General features: G+C 49.6%; 1 protein-coding gene across 1 annotated transcript; it reads left to right on the forward strand.

The window, feature by feature from the left end:
* The first annotated feature begins 665 nt into the window (after positions 1-665).
* HINFP (histone H4 transcription factor) lies at positions 666-11,961 on the forward strand. Its single transcript, XM_072822311.1, has 11 exons — positions 666-818; positions 1,005-1,276; positions 6,292-6,478; positions 8,342-8,571; positions 8,819-8,930; positions 9,106-9,258; positions 9,767-9,844; positions 9,931-10,051; positions 10,138-10,276; positions 10,368-10,492; positions 10,994-11,961. Exons 3-11 carry the CDS (start codon positions 6,301-6,303, stop codon positions 11,415-11,417), a joined length of 1,560 nt encoding a protein of 519 aa, XP_072678412.1. The 5' UTR covers positions 666-818; positions 1,005-1,276; positions 6,292-6,300; the 3' UTR covers positions 11,418-11,961.
* The last annotated feature ends 5,797 nt before the right edge of the window (positions 11,962-17,758 follow it).

Raw genomic sequence — 17,758 nt, forward strand, 5'->3', positions numbered from 1 at the left:
AAGAGGGTGAAGGATGAAGGAAGGACGCCAAGGTGGGTCGGGAGGGGCGGACAGCCCAGCTCACGCAGCGTCGCACGCCGCCGCCCCCGCCTCCGGCTCCGCCTCCTGCCTGCGCTCCCCCTGCCCCCCCGCCTCCGGCTCCGCCTCCCTCCTGCGCTCCCCCTGCGCCTCGGGCTCCGCCTCCTCCCTGAGCTCTCCCTGCGCCCCCGCCTCCTCCCAGCGCTCCCCCTGCGCCCCCGCCTCCGGCTCCGACTCCTGCCTGCGCTCCCCCTGCGCCCCCGCCTCCGGCTCCGCCTCCTCCCTGCGCTCCCCCTGCGCCCCCGCCTCCGGCTCCTACTCCTCCCTGCGCCCCCGCCTCCGGCTCCGCCTTCTCCCTGCGCTCCCCCTGCGCCCCCGCTTCCGCCTCCTCCCTGCGCTCCCTCTGCGCCCCCGCCTCCGGCTCCGCCTCCTCCCTGCGCTCCCCCGCCGCGACGCGAGGTAGGAGAGACCCCGCGCGGCACGCAGCCCGAGCCCCGCGCAGGCCCAGTGGGTGCCGAGCGCGGAGCCTGCGCAGTAGGGGGAACCCGGGGCCTTGGATCCCAGCCCACTCCCCGCCAGGAGCCCCGCGGCGCCAGCCTCGTTGCCTTGCCCGCAGCCCGCCGCTCCTTACTCCCGCCCCTTCCGTATTTTGGCCGCGTACGGCTCCGTCAGTCGCAGCGGCCATTGGCTGAGAGAGGGATCCGAGAGCGGCGATTGGTTGTCGTTGGCCGTCGCTCAAGCGGCCTTCCGGAGATGGGCCGAGGTGGGAAGACCCGGGGAGAGCCGGCGGCGGAGGGACGGTGAGCTGGGCTCCGGGCGTCCGCGGGCGGCGGCGTGGTGCGCTCGGAGCGGGCCGCCGGGGCCGGGCTCTTCTCCGGCCACCTCGGCCAGGCCCCCTCTGGCAGCTCGGCCACGTTGGTCTGCCCGGCGCCTGCAGGGCCGCCGGCCCCTGACGCCGGCTCGAACCTCCGTGCTTTCTCGTCTAGGGCTGCGCTGCTGCTGAGACTCGGTCACCGCCACGCCTCAGTGGGGGAAGGACTCCGGGACGGCGGCGGGGCTGCGAGGGAGAGGTCTTCCTGCCCGGACGGGCCCCTGCCTTCTCCAGTTCTGCTGGCGTTTCGAGGGCCCGGGCCCCGCGGCCTAGGGCTGGTCTTCCGCGCGTCGCCCCTGCGCTGGGATTTTCCTGACCTGACCTCCTCATCGGCGCTTTGTGTGGGCGGTGGTCTTCACCCGTCAGAGCCCTCTCTCTGGCCAAATTGTGAGTCCTCAGGAGGTTCAGGACATAGGTCCCTTCTTTTCTTGAATATCGTTTTAGAGTTAATTCGGTGCCTTGCGTTAAAATATATATTCATAGATGTCTGCTGATTGCTTGTTACTGTGACTCCAGGTGAAAAGAAGTGCTAGGAATCCCCCAGGTTGTCCTTTTCCTTGACATTTTGTAGAATTCTGCTTAGATCGTCTTACCCTCAGAAGCAAGGGTACGAATAGCTCACACTTGTTGAGTTCTAGGGGGGTGTCTTGCTAAGCATTTTAATATCCATTACCTGAGTTAGTCCATAAATCAGTGAGGCGGGCTTAATGATTCCCCTGCTGCATGGAAAAGTGAGGCTTCAGTAACCTGCCCCAGGCCCCACAGCTATTAAATGTTGGAGCTTTCTAACCAGGTCTGTTGAATCCATCACCAGTTGTGATATTAGCGTCCCGTTTTATGTTAAAAAAAAAAAAAAAAAAAAAGAGGGGGGTGCTCAGAGAAGCTAGGTTTTTTTATCCAAAAAGTAAAGTAACAAGTAATAGATTCACTTAAAGTTAGGTTTGTTTTGTTTTAGTGTATGTGCTCCCAAAGCGAGCACTAGATTTACTTAAACATTAAGAGAGTTTGTATTAGGATGTGCTGACCCTGGAATTAGAACTGGAGAGGGGGGGGGATCCCTGGGTGGCCCAGCGGTTTGGTGCCTGCCTTCCACCCAGGGCATGATCCTGGAGTCCCAGGATCCAGTCCTGCATGGAGCCTGCTTCTCCCTCTGCCTGTGTCTCTGCCCCTCTCTCTCTTTCTGTGTGTCTCATGAATAATAAAATCTTAAAAAAAAAAAAATGAACGGGGCACTGGCAAGGCTATCAAGGAGCTTACAGTGTATTGGAAGAAGCCAACAGAGTAACTACTTAATAAAACATGCTTGGGGTATTGTGTATGCAGATATGAAGTCTGTGGGGAGGAAGGAATCAGACCAGGAGAGATGAAATGGCAGATGTAGGAGGAAAGTGGAGCCAGACTCCCTGGCTTTGAATTCTGTCTCCATCACTTCCTAGCTTTGTGGCCTTAGGTAAATTACTTCACCTAGCAAGGCACATTTCCTCATTTGTGAAGTGGGATGATGATGGTACCTGCCTCAATAGGTAGATTGTTGTATTAATGAGTTTTTATATACGTAGAACAGTGCCTTGCCTACCCTAGATACTTATTGTTATATCATTCTAGGCAGAGTAAAATAATTGAGACCGGAAACTTGAGGTAAATTGAGGCCAGTTGGAGAAGAGCCTTGTATGAGGTACTAAGTGGACTTGATCCTGTAGGTAGGAGAGAGAGGAGGTTTGGGGTATTATGTCTGACTTAGGCTTTTCCTGCTTTTCCTACCCCAATATCATAAAAGTAGTCAGTATTTTTTTCCTGATAGGGTTCACTGTTCATCTAGAGCAGCCCAGCAACCCCATGTATACAACAAGGTGTCAAAGTTGACTGGCTTCTTCCAGGAGAAGAAGCTGTGGATTTTTTTTTTTTTTTTTTTTTTTTTTTTTAAGATTTATTTATTCATGAGAGAGGCAGAGACACAGGCAGAGGGAGAAGCAGGCTCCTTGCAGGAGCCCGATGCGGGACTCGATCCCAGACCCGGGATCACGACCCGAGCCAAAGGCAGCTGCCCAACCACTGAGCCACCCAGGCGTCCTAGAGGCTGTAGATTTAAAAAGCGTTTCTCTGATAAGCGGTTTGGTCTAGCAGGTTCCTGTACTTGTAGGCATGAAGGATTTCAGATACTTATTTTTCCTCTCAGTATTAGAGTCCCACTCAGGTAGAGCAATGCCCATCTCTCTCCCAGGCTCCACCACAGCAGGGGCAGCAGCCATCAATGAACATCATCCAGGACACTCAAGGGGCAGAGTCAAGGCCTCTTAGGGTTCTCTCTCACCCTAGATTTTTGCGTTCAGTGTTCTCATCTGTCATTCTACTGTAATGAGGGGAGCTGTTCTTTATTGTTCCAAGCCTGCATCAGAACTGGGGTGCTAAGGTAAATGGGCGGATTTCTAGGCTTCACCCTGAGTGTCCCGAAGAAGAGACTGGAGAACTCTGCATTTGTATGCATAGTAAATACGGAGAACCTGCAGGGCACCTGGGTGGCTCAGTGGTTGAGCATCTGCTTTTGGCTCAGGTCGTGATCCTGGGGTCCTGGGATCGAGTCCAACATCAGGCTCCCTGCAGGAGCCTGCTTCTCCCTCTGCCTATGTCTTTACCTCTCTGTGTGTTTCATGAATAAATATATAAAATCTTTTCTTTTTTTTTAAAGATGGAGAACCTGCAGTTTCTTCTAATTTTGCTTCCTATTTCTTTTTCTTTCTTTCTTTCTTTCTTCCTTTCTTCCTTTCTTCCTTTCTTCCTTCCTTCCTTCCTTCCTTCCTTCCTTCCTTCCTTCCTTCCTTCCTTTCTTCCTTTCTTCCTTTCTTCCTTTCTTCATGAGAGACACAGGGAGAGAGAGGCAGAGAGACATAGGCAGAGAAGCAGGCTCCATGCAGGGAGCCCAGTGTGGGACTCAATCCCAGGTCTCCAGGATCAAGCCCTGGGCTGAAGGCGGCCCTAAACTGCTGAGCCACTGGGGCTGCCCGATAACGGCTTCTTATGTTCAAATGGAACCTACATTTGACCCTTGAACAACTTGGCAGAATTGAGGGTGCCAGCCCTCGTGCAAAAATCCACATATAACTTTTTTTTGTTTTTGTTTTAAAGATTTTATTTACTTATTTGATAGAGCACGTGTGTGTGCCAAAGCAGAGGGAGCAGCAGGCTGAGGGAGAGGCAGGCTTCCCGCTGAGCAGAGAGCCCAACGTGGGGCAGTGGGGCACTAACCTGGGATCATGACCTGAGCTGAAGGCAGATGTTTAATCGACTGAGCTACCCATATGCCCTTGTTTTTGTTTTTAAAGGTTTTATTTTGAAGTAATCTCATCACTCAACATAGGGCTAGAACCTATAACCCGGAGATCCACAGACTGAGCCAGTTAGGAGCCCCTAATGTGTAACTTTTGACTCTCTCAAACTTAACTATTAATAGCTCTACTGTTGACCAGAAGCCTTACCTTTAATTAACATAATTGATTAACATGTTCTGTATATGTACTATGTGTTACATTATTACAATAAAGTGATCTAGAGAAAAGAAATGTTAGAAAGTCATAAGAGAAACATTTATAGTACTGTATCAAACTGAGTTTATGTGGCTTCTTTGTAAGATGAATCCTGTTGTCAGCACCTACATCAATATTGTCTTTTTTTTTTTTTTTTTTTTATTTATGATAGGCACACAGTGAGAGAGAGAGGCAGAGACATAGGCAGAGGGAGAAGCAGGCTCCATGCACTGGGAGCCTGACGTGGGATTCGATCCCGGGTCTCCAGGATCACGCCCTGGGCCAAAGGCAGGCGCCAAACCGCTGCGCCACCCAGGGATCCCCATCAATATTGTCTTATATGAAACGAAACACTGCAGATATTGTACGTATTACTAACACTAGACATCAAAAATGAAAGGATAATGTAGTCTGTAAGTGTGTGTGTAAGCTTTGATAAATTTTAACTTTTTAAATTAATTTTTAAAAGTAATATACACCCAGTGTGGGGCTTAAACTCATGACCCTGAGATCAAGAGAGTATGCTCTACTGACTGAGCCAACCAGGCACCCTGATAAATTTTAACTTTTTAAAAAAATATATTTTATTTATTTATTTGAGAACAGAGTAGAGAGAGAGGGCAGGAAAAGCAGACTCCCAGCTGAGCAGGGACTTGATGCGGGACTCGGTCCCAGGTCCCTGAGATCATGACTTGAGTCAAAGGCAGACGTTTAACCAACTGAGTTACCAGGTGCCCCACATTTTAACTTTAAATAATAGATTTGTGTATATTTTACAGTAGTAAATACTAAATAGATAATAAATTGTAAATAATAATAGTATTCTAAAGTAGACTAGTATTTGTGTATTCGTTAGATACCTAACTTTTTCTTAGTTCTTCAAATATTTCTGGACTACATAGTTCCTCTGCGAATTTTTTCAAATTGTTGCAAACCTCCAAAAAGCTTTCCAATGTGTTCGAAAACTATTGCAAAACTCTTCATATAAGGGAGGACCCGTGCAGTTCAAATCTATATTGTTCAGGGTCACCTGGAAGTTTTAGTCCAGAGGATGTTGGGGGGGGGTGGTGAGTAGCCACGGGGTAGGTTAGGCAGAGTAGGCAAAGGCAGACTGTATGGTGGTTTGAAAGCCTGGTGGGGACTTGGACGGGATGCAGTAAGAGATAAAGAGCTTCTACCGAGCAGGTTGGAAAGAATATGTTGGAAAGAATATGGACTTTGGAGTCAGCCTGATGTGACCCCACCACACCGCTAGTGTGTGGCCTTGAGCAAAACAGTTGACCTCTCTGAACCTGAAGTTCTTATCTGTCCATCAAATTAAAAATAGTACTTCTCTCCTAGAGTGGGGTTGGAAATTCAGTGACATCCGGTAATGTGCTTAGTATGGTGCTCGACCCATAGGAAGTGAAATTAAAGACAGAGAGTTTTGTTATCTCATTTCCAAGCTGAGGATGTTAAGGATTAGAAGGGTGAAGTTCCTTGGCCACGGTCACACAGCTAGTAGGTCGTGGGCACAAGAGTCTGGATTTGAAGTCTGTTTCTTGTCCAAAGCCATCCCTTTGAACCTCTGCACACAGTTCTGCATCCCATTGGAATAAGCAATTCCTCCTCGGCCCTTTGCTCCTAAGCTTGGTGAGAAATCGGCTGTTCAAGTTCTTAGCTCATACCTGGCACACACTCAATACTGTTAGTGTGTGTTTTCCCTTCGCAAGAACCCCAGACAGCTTCCAGGGATTTGAGGAGCTGAACTGGGGTAGCAGTTTTTTGTGGGTCACAGGAGGAAACGCCTGCTGATTGTTGGCAGGCTGGCTGCATAGCCGTTCATCATCCCAGTGGCCCTCAGTGGAAATCCTTGCAGCCGCGGTTATCTTCCTCTGCTAGGATGAAGGCATGCCGCCCCCAGGGAAAGTCCCCCGAAAGGAGAACCTGGGGCTCCAGTGCGAGTGGGGGTCCTGCTCCTTTGTGTGTTCTGCCATGGAGGAGTTCTGTGAACACGTCACTCAGCACCTCCGGCAGCACCTGCATGGCTCCGGGGAGGAGGAGGAAGATGACGATGAGGACCCACTTGGTAAGAGAGCAGGACAGGAAGGGGAAAAATCTGACTTTCCTAATTGTGCTGTTTTTTTGCTTATAAAAACATTGTAGACTCCTTACAGAAAACCGATTCAGCAGGGTATGTGAAATCTGCCAGCCTGCCATCAAAAGACAATTATTGACAGTACTTTGGTGAACATTCTTTTGATGTCTTTGCATACATATGTATGTTAGATAAAGATGATTTTTTTTAAGATTTATTTATTTATTTATTCATGATAGACACACAGAGAGATAGGCAGAGACACAGGCAGAGGGAGAAGCAGGCTCCATGCAGGGAGCCCGACACGGGACTTGATCCTGGGTCTCCAGGATCACACCCTGGGCCAAAGGCAGGCGCCAAATCGCTGAGCCACCCAGGGATCCCTGATCATTTTATTTTAATTTTATTTATTTTAATTTTATTTTTTAAAAGGATCATGTACAAGCTGTCAACAACCTGTTTTTTTGATTCTCTGGTAATGCTTCTCAAATTTTTCTATACTGCAACTAACATTTAGGAATATATTTCACATCCCAACCCCATGCACAAAAGTTAAAAAGTACTTGAAACAATACCTGCCTTTATTAAATGCTCTCTGAAGTGTTCGGTCTTGTTCTTTTTCATTTAAAAAAAAATGGGGGAGGTTGTATCTGGCTGGCTCAGTCAGCAGAGCATGCGACTCTTAAGGTCGTGAGTTCAAGCCCCACGTTGGGCATGGAACCTCCTTTAAAAAAAATTGGTTTGCTATCCCCTAAATTGATTTTTTCAGTCACTAATAGGTCACAACACAGTTTAAAAAACTCTGTTCTAAAAAAAAAAAACTCTGTTCTAAAAAAAATAATAATAAAAAGTAAAGAAAGAAAGAACTCCATTCTACAGAAAGTACAGAGGCAGCTCTCTTTCCCCTATCTGAAATTCTGTTTCAAGTCTAGTGACTATATGAACCATAAGTAATAGTTTTAGAAGTCAAATAATATATATACAAAAGAGATATATTTTACATACATATATATTATATTCTCAAAGTAAGCTCCATGCCTAGCACAGAGCCCATTGTGGGGCTCGAACTCACAACTGTGAAATCAAGATTAAGAGTTGGACGCTCAACCAGCTGAGCCACCCAGGCGCCCCCTATATTTTTTAAAAGTACTTACTTTTTAAAACAAGTAAACCCCTATAAAGAATTCAATACGTGCTGAAAGAAAGATACTTGAGAGCTAGGCAGTAGACTGCAGCACTCTATGGCTTTCCTAGAGAGGATAGGTCTCAGGAAGAGTATGGGGGAAAGAAAGAAAGCCTGTGATCTGAAGGAAGGAGTGGGAGGTGTCCCAGGCTGGGAGGCAGCAGCAGAACCCAGAGCTACTAGCACATACCAGCCACACCTACTGTCTGTGAGTTTTTGGCACTGAGCCTTGCACACACCCTTCCCTCTGCCTCAACCACGCTTCTCCCTCTAGTTTATAGACACTCCTCGCCCTTCACATCTCAACACAGGGTCACTTCCAAGTCATCTCTGTGTACATCACATGACCTCTGATTGGTGATGTTATAGTGCCCAGGACCGCCACTCCTTTCATAGAACTCATGACTGGCTGTAGTTTTATATTTATAAGTGTGAATTACTTGATTATTGTTTTTTCTTCATGACTGAAAGCTGTTACGAGGGCAAGGACTGGGACTCTTTTTACTTGTTAGATCCCCAGTGCCTGGTGTATATGATCGATGGTTGTTAAATGCTGGTACTCCGCAGTAACTGAGTCAGGTTTCTGCCTCCTTTCTCACTGCTAAATGCTACAGATAGAAGGAGAGCTGAGCTTTGGAAGATATCAGGCTCCTCTAAATTCCCTTTTGCAGAGGAAGAATTCTCCTGTCTGTGGCAGGAGTGTGGCTTCTGTTCCATGGACAGTTCGGCTGACCTCATCCGCCACGTCTACTTCCACTGCTACCACACCAAGCTGAAGCAGTGGGGGCTGCAAGCCCTGCAGAGCCAGGCCAACCTCAGCCCCTGCATCCTGGACTTCCAGAGCCGCAACATCATCCCTGACATCCCTGACCACTTCCTGTGTCTGTGGGAACACTGTGAGGTCAGCAGGCAGCTCTGGGAATAGGGGTGGAAGGAAGTTGGGGAACTTAGCTCAAGATGCCCTGACCCTCTGAGGGATGTGCCCTATGTATGCCAGGTTCCCATTGGCCTCATTTCCAGGTAGCTCCCTTGCTCAAATTTGTGTATCCCCACCAACTTAATCTGGCAGACAGCCAAGTAGCCTCCACTTTGGACGTGTAGGGATAAAAGCTCCTCTCAGTTCTTACGCCAAGTTGCTCCTGGCACAGAGTTCCTTCGACAATCCTGAATGGTTTTATCGGCACGTGGAAGCGCACAGCCTGTGCTGTGAATACCAAGCAGTCGGCAAGGACAACCATGTGGTCCTGTGCGGCTGGAAAGGTAGGGCTGCTCCTTAACTTTTGGTCTTCTAAGAACTCCTGGGGTTGCTAAGGGCAGAGGGCAGCCAGGTCTGGGCCCAGGCCCATGGGGTAAGGTTGGCTGCTGGCTAGAGACTTGGCACCAGAACCTGCTCTAGGGGCTCGTGGCTGGAGCGTGACTGGGCTTTCCTTCCCAGGCTGTACCTGTACCTTCAAGGACTGCCGTAAGCTTCGAGAGCACCTCCGCAGCCATACCCAGGAGAAGGTGGTGGCCTGTCCCACCTGCGGGGGCATGTTTGCCAACAACACCAAGTTCTTAGATCACATCCGTCGCCAGACCTCTTTGGATCGTAAGCAGTCTGAGAGGAAAGGGGTGTGGGGGCAGGCTCTCCTGCTTGGGGTGGGGGTTCAGGGCATGTTCCCAGGAAAAGGGGGCCTTGGAAGACATCTGCAGCTTAGCCGCATCTACCCCGAGGGCTCGGTAACCTGCCACAGCCTTGGCTGACCAAGAGTCATTAGATGTTATTCAGTGCTTGCTGTGCACTGTATCTCCTTTTGCAGTGACCCCTCACAGCCCTATGAGGTGCTTCTCATCCCCCTTTCTGCAGATAAAGAAACTGAGTCTCAGGTTAAATCATCCACCTGAGATTGCATAGCCAGTTAGGGGTCAGACAGGGCTTCTAATCCAGGTTCTTGACTCCCAAGCCCCCTGCTCCTTCAGTGGTACTGTGTCCATCCTGAGTTCTTAAGCTCCCCCTTTCGTGGGCGGTTCCCCTCTCCCGGGGCTTGTTCTCTCTGCCTCAACGCCATCCCCCTGCAGCCCACCCTGTCTTCTGCCTGCCTCCTCCCCCAACCCAGAGCAACGCTTCCAGTGCTCTCACTGCTCCAAGAGATTTGCCACGGAGCGGCTGTTGCGGGACCATATGCGCAACCACGGTGAGTAGCCGGAGTCCCGTGCTCCTGGCCCACTTTTCCGGTTTCCGCTAGGCCTGTGATCACAGCCTCCTCTCTGCTTCTCTCAGTGAATCACTATAAGTGCCCCCTGTGTGATATGACTTGTCCGCTGCCATCCTCCCTCCGAAACCACATGCGTTTTCGCCACAGCGAAGACCGGCCCTTCAAATGTGACTGTTGTGACTACAGGTAAGGGGAGCCAGGGGCTGGACATCCGAGAACTGGCACCCCACCATTCCCTGTGCCCTCCAGGCCCTCCTGACCTCTCCCTGCAGCTGCAAGAACCTGATTGACCTGAGGAAGCACCTGGATACTCACAGCAAGGAGCCAGCCTACAGGTGTGATTTCGAGAACTGCAGCTTCAGTGCACGGTCCCTCTGCTCTATCAAGTCCCATTACCGGAAAGTGCATGAAGTGAGTGGGGCTTTTGGTGGGAGGGGGCTGGTGAAGGTGGGGGGAACCCAAGATGCAGACCTGATCTCCCTCTCCCTCCCCTCACTGTCAGGGAGACTCAGAGCCCAGGTACAAGTGTCACGTGTGTGACAAATGCTTCACGAGGGGCAACAACCTCACTGTGCATCTTCGTGAGAAGCACCAGTTCAAGTGGCCCTCAGGGCACCCCCGTTTTCGGTATGTCTCAGCCCTGCCCTCTAGATTCACAAACCTTCCTGTGCTCCCCCTCCCCGCCCAGTCCCCATGTTTGCAATGCGTTAAAAACCCACCGTCTCCGTTCAGGCTTGAGGAACCAGAGGATAAGTTATGGAGCAAAGATGATTTTTTTGAATTTTGAGTGTGGCGCCAAAGCCCTGCAGCAGAACCAGAGCTAGGGCCTCAGGGTCCTAATTGTAGTTCCATGGCCATCTCATAAATCCTGTGACACTCCCACCCTCCAGCACAGATCATTTCTTTTTCCCCACCCCACCCCAAGTTTCTACAGGATTTTCCATTTTGAGTAATGCTCCTTCCGTTCTTTCTGTTGCATATTCTCATCAAGACCTTTTTGGTCTTCAGTTCCTATCACTTAAAATCCCAGAGCTTGTCCCATCCATCTGTCCCTTACCCTACCAGTCTCCCGGACGCTAGGCAGCCCCATGCGTGTGGTTGCTGCCCTCTGTGCTCCTGCCCCACCAGGTACAAGGAGCATGAAGATGGTTACATGCGGCTGCAGCTAGTTCGCTATGAGAGTGTGGAGCTGACACAGCAGCTGCTGCGGCAGCCGCAGGAGGGATCAGGCCTGGGAGCCTCACTGAACGAGAGCAGCCTGCAGGGCATCATTCTCGAAGCAGTGCCAGGGGAGCCAGGAGCCCAGGAGGAGGCTGAAGAGGAAGAGGAGGGCGGGAGCAGTGAGGGGACAGGCCTCTCGGCCTCTCCAGACACTCCTAGCCCCATCATCCATGTGGTGAATCAGACCAACGCCCAAGGCGAACAAGAGATTGTCTATTATGTGCTGTCTGAAGCCCTAGGAGAGCCCCCTCCAGCCCCTGAGCCCCCATCAGAGGACATCATAGAAAAGCTTCAGGGAATAGCCGAGGAGCCAGAAGTCCGGATGGTGTGAAGGCAGCGGAGCCCGACCATTTCCAGCCCAGACCCTAGGTTTTGAGCCAGGCTGGTGGCAGTGCCCCTCATGGGCAGCCCCGGCCAATGGATGCCTTTAAGAGTGGTGCCAAGAGCAGTGCAGTGCACTTGGGACCCAGGTTGCATCATTCAGCAGACTCTAAAGACTTCCCTTGTCTGCCAGACCACGTTTTGTGGGGATCCTGAGGAGTTTGGATTCTTTGAGAGGGATGTCCTGGTTGTGTGTGTTCTTGTAGAGGGGCTTTCACCCCCTAGTCATGCTGAAATGGTGACTAAAATCCTCTGTCCGTTCACACCTATTCCCATCTTTAGAGGTCTGTAGGTCCAGGGGTGCCACGTGACTGGTCCGTGCAAGGGCCTCTTCCTCACAACTGGCCAAGGCAGCGTGAACCAGGCAGTCCTTTCCCTCTGAAGGGCTCCTACAACCCCAAGGACTTTTCTGGTTATCCTCAGGGAAGGGAGTGGAGGCACTGAGTGTACGTGTAACAGTTGTTTGGGTAATAAAAGAAACACTTCGGCAGTTACTCATTTTTTCTTCCTTATGTTTGGTGGCTGTTGACTAGATAGGAGACACAGCTGCCCAGAGAGGAGCTGAATAGTCGGGCTTGTTCTCCTTTGAGTGAGGGTTTTTTTCTTTTTTAACTACCCTCTTGTTCCCCTCCCCTCACCCCCTTGGTGAAACTTGTCCATTTCTTCTCAGAGCATCTGCCACGTCCACAGAGGGCCATGGGTGGGCAGAAGTAGCACTTCAGAATGCATGAGTGGGGCTCGTCAGGAAGGCAGCGCACCTGGCCACAGCCGTACCCTCTGAGTCCTGGGTAGATTTCCGGTGCCTCTGGGGTAGGGGTTCTTTACCTGTGGGACTGGGAGGGAAGCCTGGGAGCGGGGAGGGGGCAGAGAAGGTGGATTATGAGGCCCTAGGGAGTGGCAGGTACTCTTTGTTTAGGTACCAGGTTAGGAAATAGTGTGTCTGTACATTTTCCCAGAAAAGGGCCTGTTCTTTACTAGATTCTCAAAGAAGTTGAAACCCTCTGAGATAACCATTTCTTTTGCCCCATCTAGCCACTTCTTAGCTAAGAATGGAATGTGTCCATTCTTAGGGTCGCTGCCACTCTGGAGAGGTCAAGTATGTACCTCGGGTCCTAGTTGAGCAGAAAGGACTGAGTTGAATTCTTGTCACAAAAACTGTGCCTATTGCAGGAAGAGTTCAGGAAAGAAAAATCTCTTCATTAATTCCATCATCCATTTACTGAGTTCCTCCTGTATAGTCCAGGCACTTTGGCAGGTACTAAAGATACAAAGATGAGTAAAACCCAGGACCTGCCCTGAAGAGACGTGCTACTGAGGCAAGGCAAGATCTAAAGGAGCAGAGTGAGAAGCCTAGCAGGGTTCATTGAGGCTCGAAATAGGAGGAGACAGTATTATGTGGGCGAGGGATCAGGAAAGGCTTCATCTGGGAAGTGGTTAGAGCTACTGTGTACCAAGGTGTGGACAGGTCACTCTAGGTAGAAGGTCTGTAAAGCTGAAGGAGTATGTCATGGTCTGCAGCATAGAGGGCAGTAGCCATGGGGAGAGACGAGACCGGGCAGGCAGGCCAGGCCTCCCTGAAGGACCATGTCAGGTTTGTGATGGTGATGCTGCTAGTGATTGGGCATACATGTTGGAAAAGTGAGAGACTGCAAGCAGAGAAGTTAGGGGGCTGCTGCGAGAATCCAGGCAAGAAATAAAGGAGGGCTTTAAGGCTGTGTCCATGTAGATATTGACATTGGCTCTATGGGGAGAAGCAGTGTGGAGGAGAGCAGAAATGTGGATTGAAACTGCATCAGCAGGGATGCCTGGGTGGCTCAGCGGTTGAGCGTCTGCCTTTGGCTTGGGGCGTGATCCTGGAGTTCCAGGATCGAGTCCCACAGCTGGCTTCCTGCATGGAGCCTGCTTCTCCCTCCACCCCTCTCTCTCTCTCTCTCTCTCTCTCTCTCTCTCTGTGTGTCTCTCATGAATAAATAAATAAATCTTAAAAAAAAAAAAAAAAGCATCAGCAAAGTCACTGGGTTTCCAGGCTCACCCCTCCAGGATCCTGTGCTGATTTTGCCACCTACACCCTGTCCTCCACTAAACAAGCATAATATGCTTCTCCCAGCATGTCTTCCACTAGTTGAAGACAGCTGAGGCTTCTTTGGGCTAAGGACCCTGAGTTTCTTCTCTATCTTCTCTTGCCCTATAACTTAGGGCCCTCTCCACTCCTGCCTCTTTTAGGCCTGTGTTTTGGTGGTTACATCATGCTCTCAATTTATGTGAAGCCACTGCCCCCTAGAACCCCTGTCTTTACATATTTTGTTATTGCCCGAGTCATGCCCCTTCACTTCAGACGTATGTACCTGTTACCTTGGGCTTTACAGCAGGCCCTCCTGTTTGTCCTTATTAAAATTTTGATTGATACCCATCCTCAAGAGGTGGGTTAAAAAGTTGAATAGAACAGGGCCAAAGACAGACCCCAAAAGCAAGTCATTAGAGACCTATCTCCTAAGACCAGATGAAGACTTTAAAGACTCCAAGCCTTGGGGCACCTGGCTGGTCGGTTGAGTGTCTGCCTTGGGTTTACATCATGATCCTAGGGTCCTGGGACTGAGCCCTGTATCGGCTTTCCTGCTGAGCAGTGAGCCTGCTTCTTCCTCTCCTCCCTGCTTGTGCTCTTTCTCACTCTCTCAAATAAATAAAATACTTAAAAATGAATAAATAAAGGTTCCAAACCTTGAAAACATGGTGGTGCCCCATTTTCCGTATACAGTTCAAAAAGAAAATATTGATCCATGAAGCATATATAAGGACATCCAACTGATTATAGTTTCTTTCAAAATATACAGTTGACCTTTGAACAATGTCGGGGTAGGGGCACCGGCCTCCTCCCCCATGGAATTGGAAATTCATGTGTCACTTTTGACTCCACTAAAACTTAACTGGTGACCAGAAACTTCACCAAGAACAGAAGCAGTCAATTAACATGTTTTGTATGTCATGTATTATATATTGTGTATTCCTACAGTAAAGTAACCTAGAAAAAAATGTTTTAAGAAAATCATAAGAGAAAATACATTTGGGACGCCTGGGTGGCTCAGCGGTTGAGCATCTGTCTGCCTTCCGCTCAGGGCGTGATCCTGGAATCTGGGATCAAGTCCCACATCAGGCTTTCTGCAAGGATCCTACTTCTCCTTCTGCCTGTCTCTGCCTCTCTGTGTCTCTCATGAATGATAAAGAAATCTTTAAAAAAGAGAAAAATATTTACGGTACTGTTCTGTATTTATTGAAAAAATCCATTTATAGTTGGACCTGCATAATTCAAACTCATGTTCAAGGGTCAGTTGTATATATTAATGATCAAATTTTGGTCTCAATCTTCCTTCCTCCCTCCCTCCTTCCCTTCTTCCTTCCTTCCTTCTTTTCCTTCCTTCCTTGAAATTCCATGCTCTGGATCATGGGGACAGCAGAAGAGATTATGGCCTGCTATGGTGTGATTCCAGTTCTCCAGGACTGGGTATTTGTGGCTCAGCAGGCATAGAAAGCACTGGATCCAGGGTCAGAGGTTATTGAATCTAAGTAGCCAGAGGCTTGTGGAAGGATATCAGAGATGAGTAGGTAGGTGGGTGAGAACAGAACTTTGGAGGGAGGAGGAGGACCATACTAATTTGATTGTCTTAGGGTTTCATCATGGTCCCTGAAGATTAAGGAGACAATCTGTCTTACTCTTCCTCAAGGAATGTATGGAGAGGGCAGCCCCGGTGGCTTAGAGGTTTAGCGCCCCCTTCAGCCCAGGGTGTGATCCTGGAGACAGGGGATCAAGTCCCACTGTTAGGCTCCCTGCATGGAGCCTGCTTCTCCCTCTGCCTCTCTCTCTCTCTCTAATAAATAAATAAAATCTTAAAAAAAAAAAAAGAGAGTGCGTGGAGAGAAGACCAGTGGCCCAGGAGTGTGGAAGCTAATGCTGCTTTTCTCTTACCTGGGGCAAATCTGCAATCTCAGAAAGAACATAGAAGGACTGAGTGAGTATAGAAGACAAATGATTCCCCAAAATGAGGAGAGAGAGAGAGGAATGGTCATGGGGAATAGTCACTTCTGTAAGATTAGGACCTATCAGTACAGGTATAAGGAATGGTAAATGAATGAATGGGTTTTGCTCAAGACCAGGAACCCCACGGTGCACTTTGGGAATAAAGGAGCAGACCCATTTCGTGTTGGATAATAGGGGTTGAGGCTGAGAGGGAAGGTTGACGGGGATTGTGAAAATTTTCCCTTCTTGGCTGGGCAAGGAATACAGAGGACAAGCAGATAGATGACAGTGGGGAAAGGACTGGAGACTCCGCTCCTTTCTGACTCCGCTCCTCCTGGGAGGAGGTTTGGCTGGGAGGGGTGAGAGGGCCTCCACATCCGGTTGTCTCTATTTCCTTGAGAAAATGGGAATTAAAGTTTTGGGATTTATAAGAATTGTCAAGTTTTAGAATTGCCATTAATAGATGTAGGAGTGAGACAGATCCCCTGATGACGCAGCTGAGGGTGAAGACCAAGATAAGGCAGCGGCAACTTCACTACAGACCCTTTTTTGCAGACACCGGCACCCCTGGAGCAAACACAGAAGACGGACTGTGGGGTTGACCCACGGCTGGGATGTGGATTGCGTCAGCCAAGAAGCAGAGTAATTTTTAAAAAGATTTTATTTATTTATTTATTTATTTATTCATTCATTCATTCATTCATTCATTCATTCATTCGAGACACAGAGAGAGGCAGAGACATAGACAGAGGGAGAAGCAGACTCCCTATGGAGAGCCCGATGCAGGACTCAATCCCAGGAGCCTGGGATCACGCCCCGAGCTGAAGGCAGACACTCAACCACTGAGGCACTCAGGCATCCCCTAGGAGCAGGGTAATTAAAGCAGCTGGAGCAGACTGGACAGGGAGGCCCTGGGACACCAGAAGGTAGTGGTTAGAATCAAAGCACTAGAGGTTCCAGGGCATCTGGCTGGCTCAGCTGGTGGAACGTGTGACTCTTGATCTTGGGGTCATGAGTTGAAGCCCTATGCTGGACATCGAGCTTATTTAAAAACAAAAAACAGCACCTCTCCCCAAAACCACAAAGCATTAGAGGTTTCAATAAGACTTCTGAAGATTAGAGAGCAGAAGGGAAAGCTTATGATCAGAAAGGGGACCTTTTTTTTTTTTTTTTTTTTTAGAGAAGGGGGGCTGCAGAGGGAGAGGGAGAGAGAGAGAATCCCAAGCAGGCTCCTCACTCAGCACAAAGCCCAATGAGGGACTTGATCCCAGGACTCTGAGATCATGACCTGAGCCGAAGTCAAGAGTGGGCTGCTTAGCTGACTGTGCCACCCAGGGGCCCCGGAAAGGGATCATTTTTTAACGGAGCTATTCAGAGTCCATGGTGTGTCTAAAAGAAGGAGGCTGCTGAGTGGAGAGAAGTCACTACTGTGGAAGAGTCCACGCTTACCCGCAGAGGGGTTTCTACCCCCGCTCCAGTGGAGTGGGCCCTGTCTCACGAGGGGAATGACCCCACAGAAACACTTGCAGGCGTCTATCTGCTCTGAGGCTGGTTCTGTGCAGAGGACACAGCCAGGGGGGTGGAGGGAGCTCAAGTTCTAGGAAGGAAGGAGACAAGTTGGGATGGGGGGTGATGGGGGGAATGAGAGGGATCCGAAGGGAAAAGACTCTTAGGTAGACAACCTTGACATTTTGCAACTTTGAAGATCACTTAATTTTCTTCATAACAAAAGGAAATGGCAGGCACTATATAGCAAGAGAGAGATGGAGAGCTACATATTATATGTTTATTTATTTGTCAGAGAGAGAGCGAGAGAGCACAAGCAGCGGGAGCGGCAGACAGAGAGAGAAGCAGGCTCTCCACCGAGCAAAGAGTTCGATGCAGAGGCTCCATCGCAGGACCCTGGGATCATGACCTGACCCAGAGGCAGGCCCTCAACCAACTGAGCCACCCAGGCATCCCCGTATTACACTTTTAAAATGACCTTCAATGTTGCTTGATTTTGTTATGTATGTTGTATTTTTATAGTTTTAAAAGAATAATTTTAAAACAACAGCAGGGTGTCTGCCTAGTAGGTACCCCTTCGCTGCCTGGACTCACGCCTATGCCCATCTTCACTGCCTGCCTTGGGCTTGGGGTGCTCCATCCGCCTCCCTCCTCATGGCCCCCTCATTCCCACTTCTGGGCTGTGTTTCCCCCAGTGGCCAGCAGAGGGTCCTTCTTTTGACAAATACACTTTAAAATCATTCTTTCCAAGATGAGATACTAGTGTGGTGGGC

Source organism: Canis lupus, chromosome 3 (assembly GCF_048164855.1).
Source record: "Canis lupus baileyi chromosome 3, mCanLup2.hap1, whole genome shotgun sequence".
NCBI lineage: Eukaryota > Metazoa > Chordata > Mammalia > Carnivora > Canidae > Canis > Canis lupus.